The sequence below is a fragment of the Mustela nivalis genome, assembly GCF_964662115.1.
Source record: "Mustela nivalis genome assembly, chromosome: 6".
NCBI classification, from domain to species: domain Eukaryota; kingdom Metazoa; phylum Chordata; class Mammalia; order Carnivora; family Mustelidae; genus Mustela; species Mustela nivalis.
The window spans coordinates 147,100,660-147,122,569 of NC_139025.1; the positions used below are offsets into that span (position 1 = coordinate 147,100,660).

At 49.2% G+C, this 21,910-nt stretch overlaps 1 protein-coding gene across 8 annotated transcripts in view; it reads left to right on the plus strand.

Moving 5' to 3' along the window:
• AKAP13 (A-kinase anchoring protein 13) overlaps positions 1-21,910 on the plus strand; it is a 119,969-nt gene that overhangs the window by 89,001 nt on the left and 9,058 nt on the right. For 5 of the 8 annotated variants that reach the window (XM_082736028.1, XM_082736033.1, XM_082736030.1 and 2 more), the window contains 14 exons: positions 504-639; positions 2,463-2,575; positions 3,149-3,301; positions 3,920-4,170; positions 6,708-6,833; positions 6,938-7,055; positions 7,606-7,854; positions 12,176-12,252; positions 13,244-13,425; positions 13,542-13,624; positions 16,059-16,253; positions 19,041-19,202; positions 19,778-19,848; positions 20,260-20,304. In XM_082736028.1, the coding sequence (XP_082592154.1) occupies positions 504-639; positions 2,463-2,575; positions 3,149-3,301; positions 3,920-4,170; positions 6,708-6,833; positions 6,938-7,055; positions 7,606-7,854; positions 12,176-12,252; positions 13,244-13,425; positions 13,542-13,624; positions 16,059-16,253; positions 19,041-19,202; positions 19,778-19,848; positions 20,260-20,304 (1,961 nt within the window). The remainder of the gene's footprint in view (positions 1-503; positions 640-2,462; positions 2,576-3,148; positions 3,302-3,919; positions 4,171-6,707; positions 6,834-6,937; positions 7,056-7,605; positions 7,855-12,175; positions 12,253-13,243; positions 13,426-13,541; positions 13,625-16,058; positions 16,254-19,040; positions 19,203-19,777; positions 19,849-20,259; positions 20,305-21,910) is intronic. The other 3 variants (XM_082736029.1, XM_082736032.1, XM_082736031.1) reach the window with 2 other exon arrangements.

Here is a 21,910-nt window from a genome sequence, read left to right on the forward strand (position 1 = left end):
AAGCTACATCATATGTCAGTCTATGGTGTACCATAATTTGTTAATTCATCTTCTTTTGCTACTCATTTGTGTCATGGCTTATATTTTACTTTAAGCAACAACATTGCATTGAATGACTTTGGACATGTGTCCTTTTAAGCATTACGAGTATGTCTTATAGAATCAACATATCCAGGGCGCCTGACTCGCTCGGTCGGTGGAGCGTGGGACTCTTGATCTCGGGGTTGTGAGTTCAAGCCCCATGTTGGGAGCAGAGATTCCATTAAAAAAGAAAAAAAGGTAGAATAAACCTATCCTAAAGAGGAATTACTGGATCAAAGGATATGTAGGCATTTGTAGTTTCAACAGACACTGCCAGATGGTCTTCTGTAGAGTTTTTGTCATTTACACTCCCAGGACAAAGCTGTTTTAAAGAAATTTGTTCTCTTTGGCATTTGTTAGATGAGTCCCTACTCATAAGCTTGGACGCGTGGTTCAGGCGGTGTCCTCTCTTACCCTTACAGCCTCACAGCCCAAGGAGCGGCCTCGGTCTGCAGTCCTCCTGGCGGATGAAGCCGCTGCCATTCCCATGTTTGCCAACAGACGGCCCCAGCAGAGTGTGTCCCTCTCCAAAAGTGTCTCCATACAGAACATTGCTGGGTAAGTGGAGGTTTTAAGATCGCACAGTTGACATCTAGGTGACAAGAGCTTCATAACTGTATCATTTGATGGAAAGATTCTTCTAGGGAAAAATTATGTAACATAACGAGGTGCACACCCCCGTGTTACTGACATGGAGAATGGAGAGTGCGCTTCGATGCACTGTTGTGCCCACCATTTTAAGCGGGGACCCCTTTAAACACACCGTCAGCCACGTTGTCCTGTGCTTCGTGCACAGTCAGCTTCGCTTTTAAGGAACCGGAGTTGTAAAGAGGTGGTTTTAGATCAAAATAAAAGGTGAAAATGGGGTGGGTAGAATGACTTATTTCTGATTTTTGTTTGTAACTACTTACCTTTTCAGATGTCACACTTCTCTGTTGATCAGATGAACCTAGTGTTTCTGCTGCTCTTTATAAATCTCTTTCCTGGGGTTGCATCTTGATCCTTGAGTCCATTCCACAGCAGTGAAGGATGGGGCCAGTTACGACTCTTAGGTCCCCACTCATTCATTTGCACTGAGGTCCTTTTGTGGTCTCTGCAAAAGTTGCTCTGGCCCCTGACTGTCCAGGCCTCAGCGTCACATGGCTAACACAGGGCTGATTATGATGTTGCTGGCTGTTTGGGGTAATAAGACTCCTGCTTTCCCATCAAGCAAAGAAGTCATTGCCAATGTAGGACTCAAAACATCTCTTCTATCTATCGTAACCTAGGCTGGAGCAAAATTCTTAACTGAAGGATGCAAATCTTCTTTTGTCTGTACATCCTAACCTCTGTGCTGGCTAGTGTTTTCTTGTTAAAAAAAAAAAATGTTTCAGGTATTTTGTTTTGTCTTTGTACTGTCATTATTCAAAAGCCTTCCTTTAGGGGTGCCTGGGTGGCTCAGTGTATTAAAGCCTCTGCCTTTGGCTCAGGTCATGATCCCAGGGTCCTGGGATTGAGTCCCGCATCAGACTCTCTGCTCAGCAAGGAGCCTGCTTCCCTCTCTCTCTGCCTGCCTCTCTGCCTACTTGTGATTTCTGTCTGTCAAATAAATATTTATTAAAACAAAACAAAAGCCTTCTTTTCAGAGTTGTTACAGTCTCAAAATGTGTTTGCATTATGACTTTAAAAATAGTCTTTGGAGGTGCCTAGGTGGCTCAGTGGGTTAAAGCCTCTGCCTTCGGCTCAGGTCATGATCTCAGGGTCCTGGGATCGAGCCCCACATCAGATTCTCTGCTCAATAGGGAGCCTTCTTCCCCCTCTCTCTTTGCCTGCTTCTCTGCCTACTTGTGATCTCTCTCTCTCTAATAAATAAATAAAATCTTTTAAAAAAAAATAGCTAGTCTTTAAGTAAAATAATAAAGTGTTAAATGACTCTGGCTTGCTTTTGTGTCCTATCCGAAACGTTCCCTGGGGGCCTCCTGTGCTAACAGGTAGGTTGGGGTTTGAGAAAGTCCCAGGGAGTACAGTTTATTAGAAGTGCTTGGTCTACAATTATTTAGAGAATAAGGAGTTAAAGTTAGTGGTCACACAGTGAGTTTCAAATGGAGAATTTTCTTATATAATGTGTGTAGAGTTTAAGGGAATAAGATTCTCTTGTTACCTATCATTAAAAAAAATAATTGAAGGCTCAAGAAGTTCAAGTTTGCAGTGATGTTAGATGTCTCTGACCTTCATTAATGGTTTATGTTGCATATTGCTGAGTACCTGACTCAAGTCATTTGTCTTCCATCACTTGGTGCTTACAGGCAGCTGTCATTTTAGTTTTTCAGGTACTCATTTGAGAAAGCAGACCATGGTTTATCGATATGTATTTGACAGTAGGTGCTTCTTTTTATCTCCAGAGTTGGCAATGACGAGAACATATCAAACACCTGGAAGTTCCTGTCTCATTCAACAGACTCACTCAATAAAATCAGCAAGGTCAATGAGTCAACAGAGTCGCTAACTGATGAGGGTAAGCGGAAATTATGGCGTGTGTCTTATCCCTGAATATAAGTGTTAATGGAGTAATAGTACCTGCCTTTTGCTTTCTCCTGTGAAGGTTCTCTAACCTGTCTATGAGTCATCAAACGCTTTATAATGAATGGTATCAGACTTACCCGGTTGTTAGATAGTTGTCCGTTGAGGGATGTCATGGACTTTGATGTGGTCACTCTCTAGTACACACACTTTTTCTGGCCCTAGACTTTTGGCACACGGTCAGCCATAGCTCTCTGGGAAGGTCGTAAACCTACTCTCTTCGACTAGTAAAGTTACCAGGTCCTTTTCAATTCCTTATTCACATGGGAATCCTGAATCTCAGTCACATTTGACTTACGTGATCTCTTACCCAGAGCCATGTATGTGGACTGTGTCACTCCCAAACAGGAAATAATTCTTTCTGGTACGAGACTATGCGTTCTGTGAACGTTCTATGTTAATGCTCTCTGTGTGTGTCTTACAACATTATCACCCGAGGAGAGCCCGGGGTAGGCTTTTGAGAGCTCACAGACCCCAGATTTTGATCCTGATCTTCTGGTGTTTTGAGGAGTAGGTACAGACATGAATGAAGGACAGCTAATGGGGGACTTTGAGATGGAATCCAAGCAACTAGAAGCCGAGTCCTGGAGTCGCATTGTGGACAGCAAGTTTCTGAAACAGCAAAAGAAAGATGTGGTCAAACGGCAAGAAGTGATTTATGGTAAGACTCTCCATTTGCCCTGCTAATACTTGGTTTGCATTGTGCAGCAGTTTTTATCAGGGGAATCGCTAGACCATGGAAAGCCAATTTTCAAGTATGTAGCATGTCAGAGATTTTCTTTAAAAACTTTGAGGTCTAGGGACACGATCTGATTTCTGTCCTTTCCTCTTTAAAATTGTTTCCTTCAATTTCGTTGAACATTTTATTGACTGTGAGTGCTTACTTACATGGTCGCCCTGGAAAGAGATCTCTTGTGGCTGTTCAGTTTGCTTCCTCAGCTGCACGGGAAACCAAGCGCGAGTCATTTCTAGGAAACGGGACACAGTAAATTACAAAAGGCTCCAAATCCAATGAAGACCACTTGGGAAACCACCATTTAAGAGTGATGGAGTCCAGTACGCTGTCAGAAAACACGGTCAGGTCACACGAAGTAGAGGAATAAGATGAGAACACTTGAGGGGAGAGACAGCTTTTGACCCGGTTTTTAAGTCTAAATTGTGCTCTAAACACACAAAGTGGCTGTTTAAACCAAAGTGAGCTCTCAGTGGCCACGAATGACCTTTGAAGGAGAATCCTCTAAAGGAACGTTGCTGACCTTTGAGCTCTGTCGTCCTTCAGAGCTGATGCAGACCGAGTTGCACCACATCCGGACGCTGAAGATCATGAGCGATGTGTACAGCCGCGGGATGATGACGGAGCTGCTCTTCGAGCAGCAGACGGTGGAGAAGCTGTTCCCCTGCTTGGACGAGCTGATCAGTATCCATAGCCAGTTCTTCCAGAGGATCCTGGAGCGGAAGAAGGAGTCTCTGGTGGATAAAAGCGAGAAGAACTTTCTCATCAGGAGGATGGGAGATGTGCTGGTGAATCAGGTGAGCAGCGGGAAGGCTCTTCCCCACAAAATAGGGTGAAAAGTGAAGCTTTACGCTTCAGCAGCCACTCATTGACGTCCTGGCTCTACTCTTCGTTATCTATGTAAGCTTAGGTTGCTGAATCTCTCTGAGCGTCAGGTGTCCTTTTCTGTAAGTGAGGACAGATTTTCTCTCCTAACACTATTTTTTAAAGTTAAAAGGAATGTATACGCAAAATATCTAGCAAATGGGGAAGACACTCAGTGAAAGTCCATTTTCCTTTCTCAGCATCCAGACCATCACTTGAGACAGGGTAGTTTAAGAAATCAAAAGCTTGGGGCTCCTGGGCGGCTCAGTGGGTTAAGCCACTGCCTTCGGCTCAGGTCATGATCTCAGGGTCCTGGAATCGAGTCCCGCATGGGGCTCTCTGCTCAGCAGGGAGCCTGCTTCCTCCTCTCTCTCTCTCTGCCTGCCTCTCCAACTACTTGTGATTTCTCTCTGTCAAATAAATAAAATCTTTAAAAAAAAAAAAAGAAAAAAAAATCAAAAGCTCTCTGTTGGAATCTCGCGTCCCCTGTGCCTCAAATCACAAGGAACTCCTTTATCTCAAAACCAGCTGAGCATAGAAAATTGAATAAGAAAGTATCTGTAAAATAATTCATAAAGTAGATCTTGCTGATATTTTCATCAAGGTTTCAGCCCTACTCAGAAACAGCTGGGCCAGAAGTTATTTTGCAAAAAGTGTTGCTGGTTTAACCTTCACGGCCCAGCACGCCGGCCACCAGCTCTCCCTCCCCAGCAGGTCTGGGCTGGAGAAGCAGAGGCTTCATTGCTGGAACATTTGCCCGAGAACTGGAAGAGTTGTCCTTCCCTTATGTTCTTCTGCCTATGCCCCTCACCTCATTAATTCACTAGTGCATTCATTCATTCCTTTCTCACGTATTTACTGGGCATCTGTACCGCAAAGGCAGACACAGCATGGAACTGTGCCTCAGGTCCCCGTGCTCCCAAGGGAACACAGGCGTGGCAGGAGGTAAATGCACGCACAGTGCAGCCCATGCCGGAAGGCAGCTGTCTGCCACAAATAGGGCCTCAAAGTGGAAGCGCTCAGCTCTGCAAGTGAGGCCCTTTCCTCCGCAAACATCCCCTCCCAGCATTTTCCATGTCTCTCTCTCTGCCTTCAGACCTGCACAGGTGCCTCATCTAACCTTAACTGCTGCTGTCCGTGGCTCTCTGTACTAGTGTCCGTCCTCTAGTAAGATCTCTGATGGTGGGACTCCTGTCTTAGCCCCCATGGCATCCATTTGTTGGTTCTCTGTGGGAGTTCTAGAATCGTTAGAGCACTTGCTTCGTGAAGGGAGCAGAGCACCTGAAATCTCTGCCGCAGCCTCCCCGTGGTGAAGGGGAGAGAGAGAAACTGCCACCCCGAACCTTTCCTCAAGTTCTTCTGATAAGGGTCAGTTTGTGTGGCCTTCAGAGGTTTTCAGGACAGGGGAATCAATGCGCTGGGCGCGCATCGCATAGACCCCACGCAGAAACTCCCTCGTTTGCCCCAAAATGAGCGTTTCTTTACGCGGGCCATTGGGATCGCACATGTTTTAGGAATGATGAAAGGCCACGCAGAATTGTTAGCACTGCTGGCCTGAGATGGATGAGGTGAGCAGATCCCTCAGTAACAGCCGTTTCTGATACCTTCCTAACTTACCCAGGTGAAGTCTGTAAGTCTGTCTCACAAGAAAACTTCTAGTGAGCCTCCCTGTCTTATCACCGTGCTTACGACAAATGGAAGTTAGAACACATTTTGCATGACTTAAGTGCACAGTACATAGGTATTTCTGGGTGGTTGTTTTTTAAAATATATAGAACATGTTTAATGAAGTAAATTCATATGCCATATAATGCCCCGTTGAAAGCCTACAGCTCAGAAAAGAACGCCCGCTCCATGGTTTCCGCCGTGTCCGCGGAGTTAGGCGGCCGTCATCACACTTAGTTCAGAGAATCTTCATCACCCGACCCCTGTCTGCCTCTGCCGAGGCGTCTGCCGATCTCGCTGTCCCTGTGGGCTCGTCCAGTCTGGACTTACTGTGTAAATGGGGTAAAACAACATATGGACCTGGCAGTAGGCTTGTTTCATGTAGGATAATGCTTTCAAGGCTCATCAGTATTGTGACCTGGATCCGTCTTCCACTCCTTCTCGCGGCTGAATAATGGTCCACCCTGTGTGTCTGCCACATCGTATTTATCCTTGGAGGGACATTTGGTCTCTTTCCACTTGGGGGCACTTGGGAATATGGTGGCCGTGAACTCTCATATCCAGGCGTTCGTGTGTAGTAAGTTCTGTGCCTTGGAGTGGAACTGCCGGTCCCACAGTGACTGTATAGCTTTCTGGAGAACTTCCAGACAATTTCCCAAAGCTGCTGTGCCATTTTAATCTTTGGGGGGAGTTCTTGGGGAAGCATGCTTGGGTTTTACAAATAGACTGGAAACCGCATACAAAATGTTGGTAAAAGTTGAGCCCCCTGAGCTCCGACTTAACTTCTGTTCTCTTTCCTCCACAGTTTTCAGGGGAGAACGCAGAGCGCTTAAAGAAGACATATGGCAAGTTTTGTGGGCAGCACAACCAGTCTGTGAACTACTTTAAAGACATTTATACCAAGGATAAGCGGTTCCAGGCGTTCGTGAAGGTACGGGTGGGAACCCTGGAACTCCGCACCGCGGTCCGGGGCACTGGCACGGGCAGGGACAGGGACAGAGCGTAGCTCCTGATGATCTGTTCTGTCCTTTGCAGAAGAAGATGAGCAGCGCCGTGGTGAGGAGGCTGGGCATCCCGGAGTGCATATTGCTGGTGACCCAGCGGATCACCAAATACCCAGTTTTATTCCAGAGAATACTACAGTGTACCAAAGGTGAGCCTCCCTCCTCACCTGGTCGTGTCCGCCTGTGGGCTGGTTCCCGTCTGTCCGGCAGCGCAAGAGGCCCCAAGGAAGAGCTCCCTCAGGCTCTCGCAGGTCTATGAGAGAGCCTGTGTTTTGCCTTAAAAACCTTAAAAACCTTCACTTTTCTGAAGTGAAAATTTGAAATGCTTTGTCCCCAGATGACAGGTTTCTCTCTCCCAGCGAACGCTGCTCTTAGGCAGTTCCATTGAAAGTGAAGTAAAACAAAGACAGAAGTTTAAAAAACTGTTGCTCCTCTCCCTCTCTGAACTCGTCGGGTCCTCCTGCTTCCGGACGTGGCGTGGAATGGCGTGTTGTGTCTGTCAGGGAAAACATCTCTCTTTATTTAGAATTAACTTTATGACAGGGATTGGTATGTGACCTTTGCTATGTTGGTCCCGCTCTATCTGACACGCTACCAGCCTGTCCCCGGAGGGAAAATGGTGGTGTGGAGCGAGGAAGTAGGTTTCCCCCTCCTTGTCAGAGAGGATCGATTAAAACAGGACTGTTCCTTCCTTCCAAGACAATGACGTGGAGCAGGAAGATCTGGCTCAGTCGGTGAGCCTGGTGAAGGACGTGATCGGAGCCGTGAACAGCAAAGTGGCAAGTTACGAAAAGAAAGTGCGTCTCAATGAGATTTATACGAAGACAGACAGCAAGTCGATCATGCGGATGAAGAGCGGCCAGATGTTTGCCAAGGAGGATCTGAAGCGGAAGAAGCTTGTGCGGGACGGGGGTGTGTTTCTGAAGAGCGCGACTGGGAGGTTGAAAGGTAAGGCTCACTCTTTGAGTTTACGGGCCTACCAGAGGAGAGCAGGCAGAGTTCAGAGGTTTTTGTTAGAAATCAACCGCCAGGGGGCGCCTGGGTGGCTCAGTGGGTTAAAGCCTCTGCCTTCAGCTCAGGTCATGGTCTCAGAGTCTTGGGATCGAGCCCCGCTTCCGGCTCTCTGCTCGGCAGGGAGCCTGCTTCTCTCTCTCTCTCTCTCTCTCTCTCTCTCTCCCTCTCTCTCTCTGCCTCTCTGCCTACTTGTGATCTCTGTCTGTCAAATAAATAAAATCTTAAAAAAAAAAAAATAGAAATCCACCACCAGGTTTTTCCTAGGGAGCCGACATCCACACGTCACACTGGAGCAGCGGACCTTTAATTTTGTTCTTAATTTTGTATCAGAAAGGATGAGGCTGAGACAAATTACGAGGTCATAAAGTGCTCCAATAAGATAATAAGAGAATAGTGCAAGTAGGAAAAATGGGAAAAAAAATTTTTTTTTAAAGCAAAGCAAGGTGGCCCCGAGGGCTTGCAGGTGGGGGCAGCCCCCGAGAGTCAAGCGCAGAGGGGGAGCTGGTGTGCGGGTCTGCGTGTTGCAGTGTGGCCCTCGTGTTGAGAAGCAGGAGCGGGAGACCATAAGGACAGGCCCAGGAGCAGTGGCATCCAAAGAGGAACAAGAAAAAAAAACTCATGCCAGCCTGGAAAATGAAAGAACGGGTGCAAAGGAGCACGTTGCTACTAGCGGAGAGCTGCTGGCCCTGCCCTGGAAGCCAGTGACTGTCTCATGTGTCCCGAGTCAGTCGGTGGCGGTCGTGTCCTGCAGCACAGGTCAGCCAGCGGCTCAGGAGCCCCAGGAAGGAGGGAGAGGGCAGCGTACGGAGGGGAGGGTGCGGAGGGAAAGCAGAGCAGTTGTCGTCTGCAGCCACTTAGCATGACCCCCCCTTACCGTGGCCGTCATGAGGAGTGTGGCCTAGGCCTCGAATGCTCATGTTTTCCCTCAAGTTCATAGGAAGACACACCTGCCTCCCGAACTTAATGTTCTCTGTGCACCGTTGTTGTAAACCTTCTGGTGTTATGTCTCTTGTGGTGAGACACTCATTATATATTGTGAAGGTCATAAAGCAGTTTAAAAAGGGAAAAAAAAAAAAAGCCAAGTGTAAGATTACTACAAGAACGCAGGCTAGTAAGGAAAGCATATTCCCCTACAGAAATGGGCAACACTTTTGGGTGGGGGCTCTGGGAACAGTTGCACGAAGGGGAAGCCCCATCAGATAGCGATTCAGAGTCCGAGATTAAAAACACATCACTTGTTCTGAAGAGAGAGGGTAGAGGACTTTTCAGCTCCTAAGACCTCCTTTTGTAGAGTAAATGTATGCTTCATTCATACCAACGAGATAGATTATTAAACTTGATGATATTCACTCTTTTCTTCCTGTAAGCACGAAGTCATAAAAGATACCAATTTCCCATTTAGTTTTAATTTTTTCTTTTAAAGGTTGAGCTACTTCAAGTTTAAGAAAGTAACTGTGAGGTGTGTTAAATCATCTCTACATCTGATTTTTTTTTTAATCTTTTCATTGAACCTGTTCTGGCTAGGCCTGTGTGACAGCTCTGACTTCCCCAGCAGCCCTGAGCACACCTGCCCCGGCCCCAAGCCGTCAGCCCCGCTGACAGAAAAGCAAGGCTGGGGGTGAAATCTGGGCCTTCTCTCTCGGCTCTCGTGGGTCAGGAATACTGCAGGCGGCTGCTAACAGCCACTACCCTGGAGTCTTAGCTAGCCTTTCACCGTGCTTGGAGCAAACAGTATAGACATCCCAGGCCTCCTAGGTGAACGAAGCTGACCGTGCCTAGAAGTCGGGCTCTGAATGAAGAGGCCGGCGAAGAGGTACTTGCCCCAGAGTGTGCGGGTGCTGGAACCAAGGGCCGCACTAAGCACTGGGGGAGGCAGTGGGGACTGGCACTGAGTTAGTCCCGAAGGCTGAAGGGCTGGGGCCATGGGCCATGCAGCTTCGTCCAGATGGAGACACGGACAGCCGGCGCGGCGGCTCGGGGTGGGCAAAGAATGGGTTCCAGACCCAGGGTTTTCAGCAGGGAAGGGATACATTAGCTTGTTTTCTAGCCCGATAGTGGAGGCAGCGAGGGAGCCGCCAGAGCCGGGAGAGGCTGGTGACAGGGACGGCAGCGCCCCTGCTCCAGGGTGTGGTCTGGCGACTGCACTGGGCCTGAGGTGCCGGAGGGCATGGGAAGGAAGGGAAGGAGCCTTTCAGAGGAAAGACTGAGCCCTTCCTGCTTCCAGCAGATGGGCTCTCTGCTCCACAGTGAACCTGAACTAGGTGATCCGTGAGGCTCCCTCCCTCCTTCCAGCCCCAGTCCTCAGATGCTGGGAGAAGCCCAAATCGGGACCCTTCCCCGCCTGCCGCGTTGGGACTGGCCTCAAGGCAGCCGGGCTCTTGGGAAGCCCCTGCTTCCTCTTGCAAGGCCCTGAGTTTCCTAGAGCAGCCGCTGCGTGGAGCCAGTGCTTGGTTCTTTCCTGGGCACATACGTCCTCATTCCCAAAGTAACAGGGAATGGATTCCAGCTGTGGGCATGCAGCTGTGGTCAGCCAGTAGCAGCAGGAAGGCTCTCGGGCCTGAAGGCCTCCAGTGGGGATGGGGTGGGTGGGGAGCCCTTTCCCCTCGGGCGAGCTCATGCCAGGAACAGCCAGGCCTGCGCTGGGCACCCACCGAGAGGGACGGGCTTGTTTTTTTCTGACCCACTGACGCTGATCGCAGAAGCCACAGCATCCAACGAAGTGGAAACTTGTGTTTTGGAACTTCTTTTTTTCTTTTTGGGCAGACACCCAAATTATTTAAAAGTAAACTTTAAGAAACATGTCAAAACTAATAGCAGCCCACAGAATCGTCGTCAGCAGCCTGGTTGGTCTAGGCTGAAACCGTACTTCCCAAGGAACCCGCTGTCCTGGCTTCTGCTCTCTTTGTAGCCGTGCCGTGAAGTACACAGAGGGGCTTCCCGCTGGGGCAGACGCAGAGAGAAGGCCAGAGGGGGCCTGGCCACCTGGGAGGGGGCTGTATAAGTCAGCTGCGCTCCTTCCCCGAGGACTTGCAGGGGGAAGGTGGCACAGAGGGGCCAGTCTCTCAGCTCTCTGGAGATGCCGGACTTTGTCTTTGAGGGCGCACGGGAAAATGCCACTTCGTGTTCTCTGACAGAGTGAGAGTTTGTGGCATTTTCTGGATTACTAGATCCAAGTAGAGGTCTCACTTTGGCTTTTGTTTGAGTTGAGAGCAAGAGCAGCCGCGTCTGTGGTAGAGAGCCATTGAGGCTGACTAGGATCTCTTAGAGCCAGGGGCCGAGCCTTTGTGTTCCCAGGTACCTGTGAACTGAGAGGGCACTGCAGAGCCGTTCTGTCCTGTGGGTGTGGGGGGAGTCTACCTTCCATGAGACTGAGGTATTTCTTTAGTTAACATATAATGTATTATTTGTTTCAGAGGTACAGGTCTGTGAATCATCAGTCTTACACAATTCACAGCACTCACCATAGCACATGCCCTCCCCATTGCCCGTCACCAGCCACCCCTCCCTCCCACCCCTTCCCCTCCAGCAACCCTCTGTTTGTTTCCTGAGAGTAAGAGTCTCTTATGATCCGTCTTCCTCTCTGCTTTCATCTTGTTTCATTTTTCCCTCTCTTTCCCATGATCCTGTCTTGTTTCTAAAATTCCTCATATCAGAGAGATCATGTGATAATTGTCTTTCTCTGATTGACTTCTTTCACTTAGCATAATACCCTCTAGTTCCCTGCACATCATTGCCCATAGCAAGATTTCGGGGGGGGGGGGGTTGGTGGCTGTGTAATACTCCATTGTATAGATACACCACGTCGTCTTTATCCGTTCGTCTTAGACTGAGGGATTTCTGTACATCACCTATTGGCAGCTCTCCGGTCCACTCTCACGCCTCTCCCAGTATTGGAATCGGAAGTCAAAGAGTATTGTGACCTGAGTATTTGGTGGAATATGTTGCTATTTACTATTTCTTAAAGTCCTTCCCAGTTTTATTCTTAAAAGTAAGAGTCTCGCCTTATGGGATGCATCTTCCCAGAACAGAGTTCGCAGGCTTTGTCAAGATAAGGCTTTGGTGATAACTACCATTTAAAAATGCCTCAAAATCCAATGACCCGATGTGGCTTGCGCAGAACAGAAACCCATCTCTGTGGAAGAGTGCAGAGCACTCTCCGTCCTGATTGGCTCTGTGGGCTGGATTGCTGAGTTGGCCTCTAACTTGCTTCCCTGTTAAGTAATCCTTGTCCATTCTCTCCTTCCCCCCTTGACAGAGGTTCAAGCAGTTCTGCTTACCGACATTTTAGTGTTCCTTCAAGAGAAAGACCAGAAATACGTCTTTGCATCATTGGTAAGCTGAACTGTCGGTCTCTTCCGTTTGGAATGAATATTTGAAGTAGCCCGCACGGGAGGTCCGAACCTTGGATTCCTGCCGTCTCTCCCTCTCCACCTTACTTTGCTCAGGACACATTCCTCTGAGTAATTCCTCAGATACTCTGGCAATTTTCCACCCCACCCCCACCAAAAAAAGCATTATTTTTCTGTTCTCTCACAGTCCCTTCGAGAACCTTAGACATTTGATCTAAAGAGATCTGTCCGTAGAGTATTTCTTGCACCTGATACCCCATGAATCATGCTAATTGCTAATGTTGCCAGCCAGAGTCACAGAGGAACCTAGAAGGATTCCTCGTGTAGAGACCATGTCTGGAAACGCTGTGGATACAAATTACCATTTGTTTTCTGGAAATCTTTTTCTGCTTGATAAAATGTAGGTGGATAACGAGATACTTATCTTCGTTTTAAGTCTACCATAGTTTGTTAAACCACAAGCCCTTTTTCCAGTCTTACTGAGCAGTAATTGACCTGTATCACCATCTAAGGTGTAAGATTGATGGTTCGATTTACGTATTATTAAATGATCAGAGTAAGTTCAGCTCAGAGTCACCATCTGATACAGACACAATACAAAGAAAAGAAGAAAGTGAAAATAGTTGTTGTAAGAACCCTGAGAATTTATTTGTTCCCTCAACACCTTTCCTGTGCACCGTACAGCATTTAGCCATAGTCTGCCTGTTCACGTCACGTTCCTAGAGCTGCTTTATTTCAGAGCTTGTGCCCTTTGACGACCCCCATCTCATTCCCCCTCCCGACCCTCCGCATCCAGTAACCACGAGTCTGGTCTCTTTTTCTGTGAGTTTGGTGTGGGGTTTTCTTCGCTTTCGTTTTTGTATTTCTAGGTGCCACACGTAAGCGAGATCATACATCTGGTCTTCCCTTAGGTCAGAGCTGTTCTTGAGAGTTAGAATACCATGGGCCTTTCTTACCCTCTCCCCTTTTTCCAGGACCAGAAATCCACTGTGATCTCGCTAAAGAAGCTGATTGTCAGGGAAGTGGCCCACGAGGAGAAAGGTTTATTCCTCATCAGCATGGGGATGAAGGACCCCGAGATGGTGGAGGTGCACGCCAGCTCCAAGGAGGAGCGGAACAGCTGGATCCACATCATTCAGGACACGATCAACACCCTGTAAGGACACGCCACAGCCCGTCCCAGCCCCTGCGACTTTATCCCAGAGCGGGCCGTGAGCAGAGTCCCGGGCCTCGTGGGGGCTGTTGGCTCATTTCCTTTTGCTTTGGTGTTAGGAACAGAGACGAAGATGAAGGAATTCCTAGCGAGAACGAGGAAGAGAAGAGGCTGCAGGACACCAAAGCCCGAGAGCTGAAAGGTGAGGCCGTCGGGGTGTCCGGGACCTTTTCTGTGCCGCCTGCAGCCCCACAGCTGTCCCGGCAGGCCCTTCCAAATAGGAGCTCTTTTTTTTTTTTTTTTTTTTTAAGGTATTTATTTATTTATTTGACAGACAGAGATCACAAGTAGGCAGAGAGGCAGGCAGGAAGAGAGGGGGAAGCAGGCTCCCGGCTGAGCAGAGAGCCCGATGCGGGGCTCGATCCCAGGACCCTGAGATCATGATCTGGGCTGAAGGCAGAGGCTTAGCCCGCTGGGCCACCCAGGCACTCCATGGCTTTTAACAAAAGAGCAACCCAGGCTGAGCCAACACGGATCCCAGGTCCCATAAAACAGCCGTCAGAGGGTGTTGGACCCTGGATGGAGGGGATATTGATTCTGTTTTCTCACTTTCTGTGTTCTTGGACCCTGGTGACATCTTTGTACTTCGTCACAGGAGAATTTGCTAAAACTCACAGTCATATTCGAGATTCAAACAGAGAGAAGGGTACTTGAGGATAATTTTCCGTTCAGTCTGTTTTGATCACGGACCCTGCCACTGCACTGCATGAATTATGAGGTGGTTCTGGGAGACGTGCTCACTGATTATGCTCGACCTCTGTTTATCGAGTCCCTGCTCTTCCGGATGGTCTCGTCAGGACTGTCTCTGCAAGACATGTGTGCCAGTCCCCACTGTGCAGATGAGGACGCTGAGGCCCACAGAGGCACGGTCCAAGGTCACATACGTGGAACCGGGCAGGGGACTCTCCTCCCTGCCTGCTAAACAGCAGGGCGAGGGCTCCCCCTCTTTGCCAGCGCTTATCGAATGTTCCGAAGTAAGGACTGTGCTTCAGGTAGAAATAAGGCCCAGAGTCAAATTCATGCAAGCACCCGAGGAGTGTGGTTAATCCTTAAAGCTGGACAAAGCAGTGACTGTGTTTGGGAGGTGGGGGCAGCGGGGGGGCAGATTTAGGCTGAAGCCAGACTTACACCTGATTGATTGGCCCGTGATGAGCATGGCAGGGATGGAAACTTCCTTTTCACGGGCATGAAGCCCCTGGCCAGGTATACTGCTAAGTGCTGGGGGCGCAGAGATTCCTAAAGCAGCATCCATGCTGTCGGGGAGCCCCCGTTAGCAAGGGAGACAGACAGATGAGATGACAGGACGAGACTGCGGGCACGTGTAAAGGACGTGGGACCTAATCCTGCCTGTGGAGCCGACGCACGAGCCGAGCCTGAAGCGGTCCCTTGCACCAGGCGAGAGCAGTGGTTGGGGGAAGAGTGAAAGAGGACTTGAGTGTGCGCAGCGTCTGGGGGGTGGGTCAGGGCCAGGAGGTGGAATTTAGCTGCAAGAGCACCAGGGCTTGAAGGGCAACAAGGGGATGATACAATTTGTGGAGCAAAACTTCAACTGAAATTGTCTTTGTTGGCATTGAAGCCAGGGGGCAAATTGCTTGAGGGAGTGGGGAAGCCACTGGGAGTGGAAAGCCCGGTTGGGTGGCTCAGGGGAGAGGCGTGGAGGGCGCAGGACGGAGCAGGGAGACAGAAGCCCTCCCTGGTCCTCTGCCGGCCCGGCGGGAGGCTGAAGGGGATGTTGGAGGCTGAGGAAGGGCCCACACGCCGCTGGAGGGAGGACGGGGAGGGCAAGAGTGGAGGAAGGGGCTTTCTGACAAGCCGAGGACGAGCCGTCTCAGTAGAGCCAGCCACAGGCCGGCGGGACTCTCGATCTGGCGCTCAGAAAGGCAGGCAGGACGAGGGCTACTCCGCATGAGTTCCAGCACACGGGAAGTCCCCGAAGCCGGGAGAGGGCAAATCCCTGGAGAGACTGGTGTGCAGTGCAGGAGGCCGGCCAAGATGGAGCGGAGAGGAAGCCCAGGTGTCGCTCCATCGTGGACGCTGGGAAGAGAACCAGTGATGCCCTCCAGGTGGGGGGGCAGAGGAGGGGCGCCTGGGGGGCTCAGTCCAATAAGCGTCCAATTCTTGATTTCAGCTCAAGTCATGATCAAGTCCCGTGTCCGGTGTCATGCTCCGCACACAGATTCCTGTTCCTCTCCCTCTGCCCCTCCCCCTGCTCACACACTGTCCAGATAGACAGATAGATAGTTGGATAAAATCTTAAAAAAAAAAAAAATAAGAACCATCCATGCTGGAGAAGATGGAACACGGGCCTCCCTGGACCAGTAATGATGCAGATGCAGAAGAGAGTGGGTTGAGAAGTAAACAGGAGGTGGAGGAGTGGAAACCGTATGCAGGTTGTTATGTCAAATTCTGCTTTTGTCTAGAAGGAGGATGGGTGGAAGGTGTCGCGCGTGGAAGGGGGGACTGCGGTGGAGCTGCGCTCTCTGTTGTCCCACCAAAGACCACAAGGTGGCGCTCGTGTCCCGGTCATCTCTTCCTGACACTCGGGTCACCAGACCTTTTCTCCATCCTCCGTGCAGAGCAACTCCAGCAGAAGGACCAGCAGATCCTCCTCCTCCTGGAAGAGAAGGAGATGATTTTCCGAGACATGACCGAGTGCAGCACCCCCTTGCCGGAGGATTGCTCCCCAACGCACAGCTCTCGGAGCCTCTTCCGCTCCAACACAGAAGAGGCTCTCAAAGGAGGACCTTTAATGAAAAGTGCAATAAATGAGGGTAATTGCCCGTCTTAATCTCTTCCCAAAGTGCCTCATGCACCAACATTACCTACCAGATTTTGCTTTTCCACTGTAAAATAAAGTACAGATCCAGAAAACAATCCAAGACAGGTATTTTGTTTAGTAGATTACCATCAGGGGAACACCTTGTAACTGCCACCCAGGTCCAGAAATAGAACGTGGCCAGACCCCAAAGTCCTTCCACACGCTCCGTCCCCCTCAAAGCTCCCTCCCTGCTTCCGAAAAGGAACAGGTGCTGTGACTTCCACGTTTGCATACCGATCGATGGCTAAAGGCCTGTTTGTAGACACTGTGGTCTTGCTTTTCATCGACCTTTCAGATTCCTAACCTCCAGGCCTCTCCACCAGCCCTTTCTCTTCCACATAATTTATCTTTGAAGAATAGGAGCTGTTTGACCTAGAGTGTCTCTCAGAGTCTAGCTCTTACGCACGCGAGCGCTCTCTTCTCCTGTCCGGGACTTCCTTCTCACCCACAGCCTGATGGAGAGGTTTTATCGCTCAGGCATGATCCCGGGGTAAGCTGTGTCCTTGTGGTGCTGGTGGTGCTGGGCTCCTTTACCAGAGGCACGAGGTAGCTAGCTGTCTCCTTTGTGGCATGCAGGAGAAGGAAGATAAAATGATAAACACTGGATTTTTTTTCCCCCTTTATTTACCAATTACCAGGATAATGAACTGATCTGGGGTCACCCTCTGAAGGTGACCCGTACGTTTTAGATGTTATTACAGACTCACGAATTTAAACCTGTCTGACGGTTTTCAAGTCGCTACAGTGATGATCCGTACTATACACGAGGAATGTTCGCGATTTGCCAACCAGCAGGTGCTTCTGATGGGACCCCAGGAGTCTCTGAGAGCTTCAGTGCTCTTTGGTGTATCAAGATGTTCTAGACTCACCTTGTTTTCTGCCCCAGATCTAGGTCCTTTCTCTAAGGAACTCTTGTTTTTTAAGACCACAATCCTGGCAGTAGGCCCGGTCACTGCTGCTGGAGTTTTCATTGCGCTTGTCACTTCGGATGTCTGAGGCTCCTCCTTCAGCAGCTGTCCTGGGAAGGGTTCGTGAGAACACCGCACCCTGGGTCCTCGCGCGGGGAGTAATCTGTACCGTGGAGAGCTCGCGAGTCCGCTCTGCGGGATAGGAGATGCTCGGTTCACATTTTCTTCCCTCGGGTGTCTTGGTTGCTCTTAAATAACATTCTTGCTTTATCTCCTGGCATAAGGCAGCTGTCCGTGTGCGATCGTAATCTCAGTTCTCCCCTTGTAAGTCCCGTGCTTTCCGCCTGGGCGCCCTGAGAGCTATTTTCTCAAATTCAGGTACTTTGACCAGCATATGCCTTCTGTTGGGGTGGTTCTGGGTCGATGTTCTCAGGCTCACAGTCTTCCAATTTCAGAAAAGTATTCTTAAATTACAGCTTTTAGTGTTTTTCCTCTGCCCTTGTTCTGATTCTCTTCTCCAAGAACTCCCGCTGTCCACATGCCGGACCCCTCTGTCCTCCGCACGGGTTGCTCTCTTCACATTTTGCGTTCCCTTCATCTTTGTCATGCTCAAGTATTCTTCCTTCCACCTTCTGGTAAGTCCTTTTCTGTCGGGTTGGTTTTGCTCTTGTGATCTAGTTTTCCTCTCTCAAATGATCATTTCTCTTTGTTTCCACTTCTTGGTGTCTGTGTTTCCTGATTCTGCCCTGGGTTCCTCCATGGCTGTGTCCGCTCCTGGCAGTAAGTAGCCCGTCCACTTCATGGACACGTGTCCCCGGGATGCTGTCAGCCCACGCAGGGAGTCATGCCCCTTGTCCTTCCCTCGCTTGCTTTCTCCTTAGCCTTGTGTGGGATTTGACTTGGATGTTTCCCAGTTGCTCGTTTTTTTTTTGTTTTTTTTTTTTTTGTTTTTTAAGATTTTATTTATTTATTTAACAGAGATCACAAGTAGGCAGAAAGGCAGGCAGAGAGGAAGAAGGCTACCTGCTGAGCAGAGAGCCCATTGCGGGACTCGATCTCAGAACCCCGGGATCATGACCAGAGCCGAAGGCAGAGGCTTTAACCCACTGAGCCACCCAGGCTCCCCCCACCCCCCAGTTGCTCATTTTTACGTGAAATAAGCTTCCTAAGTTTTTAGGTGTAGATATCTTTTCTCACTTCACAGGACTCTGATTGTTCCCATGGAGTGTGGTTTGTGGTGTTGTTGTTGTTTTAAATACAATGGCTTCGTCCACTTGATTCCCTGCCTCTGTTTCCCTCCTTCGTCCTTCTGGACCTCCTCTCTGGCTTCTCTCCAGCTCAAGTTTTATTCCACTTTGAGCACTTCTTCCTTTCTGGGGAACCCAGCTCAAGAAAAGAGGCCTCGCTGGTCAGATCTGAGAATTGCGACCCTTGACTTCTCTGGTCCCTTGAACTCACTGTACCCGGGGGAAGAACCCTGCCAGCTTTAGGGCTGCTCTCAGATTGGCCCATCTTACTTCCTAGGGAACTCTTTCTGGCCACTTTGGGTATGACTCTAGAAGGCCATGCCCCTTCCAGTAAATTCCTTTGTCTTCCTCGTGTCCTTTCGAATTTCCTAGACCCTGTGTAAATAAGGCCGAAGGCTTCGTCCGTGAATTCCCAGTAGAATCCAGCTACAACACATACCCTGAGCTGAGACCTTTCTCTGAGCAAAGGAAGTCCCTAGTCACTCTGGAATTGTCTGATCGTGCTTCCTGTATATCTTGTGTGATACCATGAGATTTTCTAAGTAGAAGATGAAATGTAACTTGAGCATGTTTCCTTTTTTCCAGTGGAGATCCTTCAAGGTTTGGTGAGTGGAAGCCTCGGAGGCACGCTGGGGCCGGCGGTCAGTAGCCCTGTTGAGCAGGAAGGCATGGTGGGTCCTGTCTCCTTGCCCCGGAGAGCAGAGACCTTTGGAGGATTTGACAGCCATCAGATGAACGCTTCAAAAGGTAAATGATTTACGGGCGCCTGGCTGGCTTCGTCCATAAAGCATGTGACTCTTGATCTCAAGGTTGAGAGTTCAAGGCCCATGGTGGGCCCTAGGGCTTACTTTAAAAAACAAAAACAGTAAATGATTTAGAATCCATACTCCTATAGGTGATCCCCGACCATCTCATACAACCAAAAATGAAATCCTGTTCCGGTAGCTGCCTCTCCCCTGTCCCAGTCAGTAGAAGTTTCACTGAAAGCTCCTTGAGGAGCTCGCTGCTAAAACACTCAAGAACCTCTCTCAGGTTCTTTTCTCTCAGGGTCACATTTATTTTTAGTAAATGAAAAACAATTTCCTGGGACCTCAGCTAAGTTGTGACCAAAGGAGTAATGATACTCATTTTTCCTTTCTGCTTCTGATTCTTCTGTGGCCCTAAAATTCTTAATTATCACTTAGCTGTCCCCAGGTGGCTTTCCCCTTTTTGGCATTAATAAGATGTGGGAATACCATATCCCTGAGCTACAGATATTGTATTTTTTTCTTGGCTAATCTGTTTCACAACTTTAAAAAAAAAAAAAAATTTGCTTCTTTCAGGAGGTGAGAAGGAAGAGGGGGAGGACGGCCAGGATCTGAGGAGAACCGAGTCGGACAGCGGTCTGAAAAAGGTAGTTCTCTAAAAGCTCTACACGCGCAATCTTTGCAGTTAGCCCCCTTGGATCTTGTTTTGGATCCGACTTGCTGTCATTTCCTACTTCAGGAGGAAAGCACATTTTGAAACAAACCCTACAATTAGCGAGTCCCGTGTTCCTGGCCATTCGGCCCCTCGGGCTCAGAGCCTCGTGCTACGCTCCTCGCCGCCCGCGGCCCGAGCGGCAGGAGCTCCGGGTCCGCGGCCCGCACCGGCCTGCCCTCTCTAGGGGCTTCAGCTAAGTCCGGCCTCAGACCTTCATTACCCTGCAGCGGGAAGCTGCGCTGGAAAAGAACGAAAATGGGAAGCCCAAGCATAATCGAGACACATATTGAACATTGTTTTTGCCTCAGGATCTTTTTTTTTAATGCATGTTTTTGTTTTATAGGGTGGAAATGCTAACCTGGTATTTATGCTGAAAAGAAACAGTGAGGTAAGGGCATTACGAGCTATGTCTGAGAATAGGATTTTGTCATAATTGCTAGGCTGGGAATGGTCGTCTGTGTTTTGCTGTTACGAACAAGCTGACTCCTGGCTTCCGTGTGTGCACTTAGTGGTGGGGTCGCCACTGTCCTTACCTTGCTGTTTGCCTGAGCCCCGAGCATTGTCCTGGAAGTGTGCCAGACCGTGGCCTACTAACACGGCCTCGGCTTCTCCGTCCTCAAGAAGCAGAAGCAGGCCCCTTGCTTTCTGGGAACACGTGCTGCCACAGCTGCTTGCCTGGCACTCGGGCCTGGCCCCGGAAGCCACAGGTGTGGATTGTGGCACCTCACCTTGTGGGTCACTGCATGGTCATATCCTGTCCTGCCAGGACTCGAGTTGTGTTTTCTTCTCCAAGCTCTGCTCTTCACTCACTGTGTGTCCCTCGGAAAACAGCCTTAGTGTCCCTCTTGTTGGAGAGCTGACTCTGGGGGCATCTCCCTCTCCTTCCTTGCCTCAGGTCTGCTGACCCTGTCGGGGAACGGTGTCTCTCCTGCTCGTGTTCCCACTCGGGTCCCCGCTCCTTGCTCCACCAGCACATCCGTCCCCAGGCGCCACCCTCTGCAGACTGGCATGACTCAGGGTGTGCTCGGAGTGTGCGGCCTTAATACGTGACGCTGGGCTTGTGGGGCGGCCCTGTAAGCGTGCTCGTGTGTTTCTTTTTGCTTTTAACATAGTATCATAAGGCCCTGAGCAGATTTGTTTTATAATTTTAAATTAAAGGGAACTTTTTTCCCTTGTCCCCCCTAAGACGCAGGAAGGTATTTTCCGTGGGTTGGCCTGGCAGTGTAAACACTGGCCCCTCAGTGTGTTTGCCTTAAACCAAATCCACTTACTCTCACACAAACTGTTGCTCTGTCTGCTACTTGAATGAAATTTCACCCATATTTTTCTGTTCCATGACTCCCCCCCCCACTGTATTTCATGACAAGGGGTCAGATAAGAAAGTACCGGACCAGGGCTTTTCAGGCATTCCAGGGCGGGTAACACTGTGGATGCCCAGCCACAGTCCGCTGGTCTTTGGTGACCTCTTTTATTAAGAAGAAACTGAAAAGACGGTAAAAAGTGTGTTCTCAGAAGAGCTAAGCTTAATAATTAAGTTTTTGGTGTTTGGTTCTAAGTACAGTTGATCCTTGAATAACATGGGTTTGAACTCCCGGGTCCACTTCTAATATGCAAGTTTTTTTAATAAATAGAGTGCAGTGCTGTAAATGTGTTTTCCTTATGATCGTTTTTAGTAACATTAGTAACCTTCTCTTCTCCAGCCTACTTTTATAAGAATACAGCCTATAGTACACATACCATATAAAGGTATGTGTTAATGGACTGTGTTATGGATAAGACTTCAGGGCAACAGTGTAGGCTATTTGTAAACTTTTTGGAGAGTCAGAAATTATAAGCAGCTTTTCCACGGTGCAAGGGATTCGGTGCCGCAAGTCCAGCATGGTTCAGGGGTCAGCTGTGTCATAAAAGGAACATGTTCAGAAACAACAACAAAATGAGTAAAATAAGTCCATCCCCAAGAAATAGGTATTGTTAAATGCTGGGTGTTTATATTT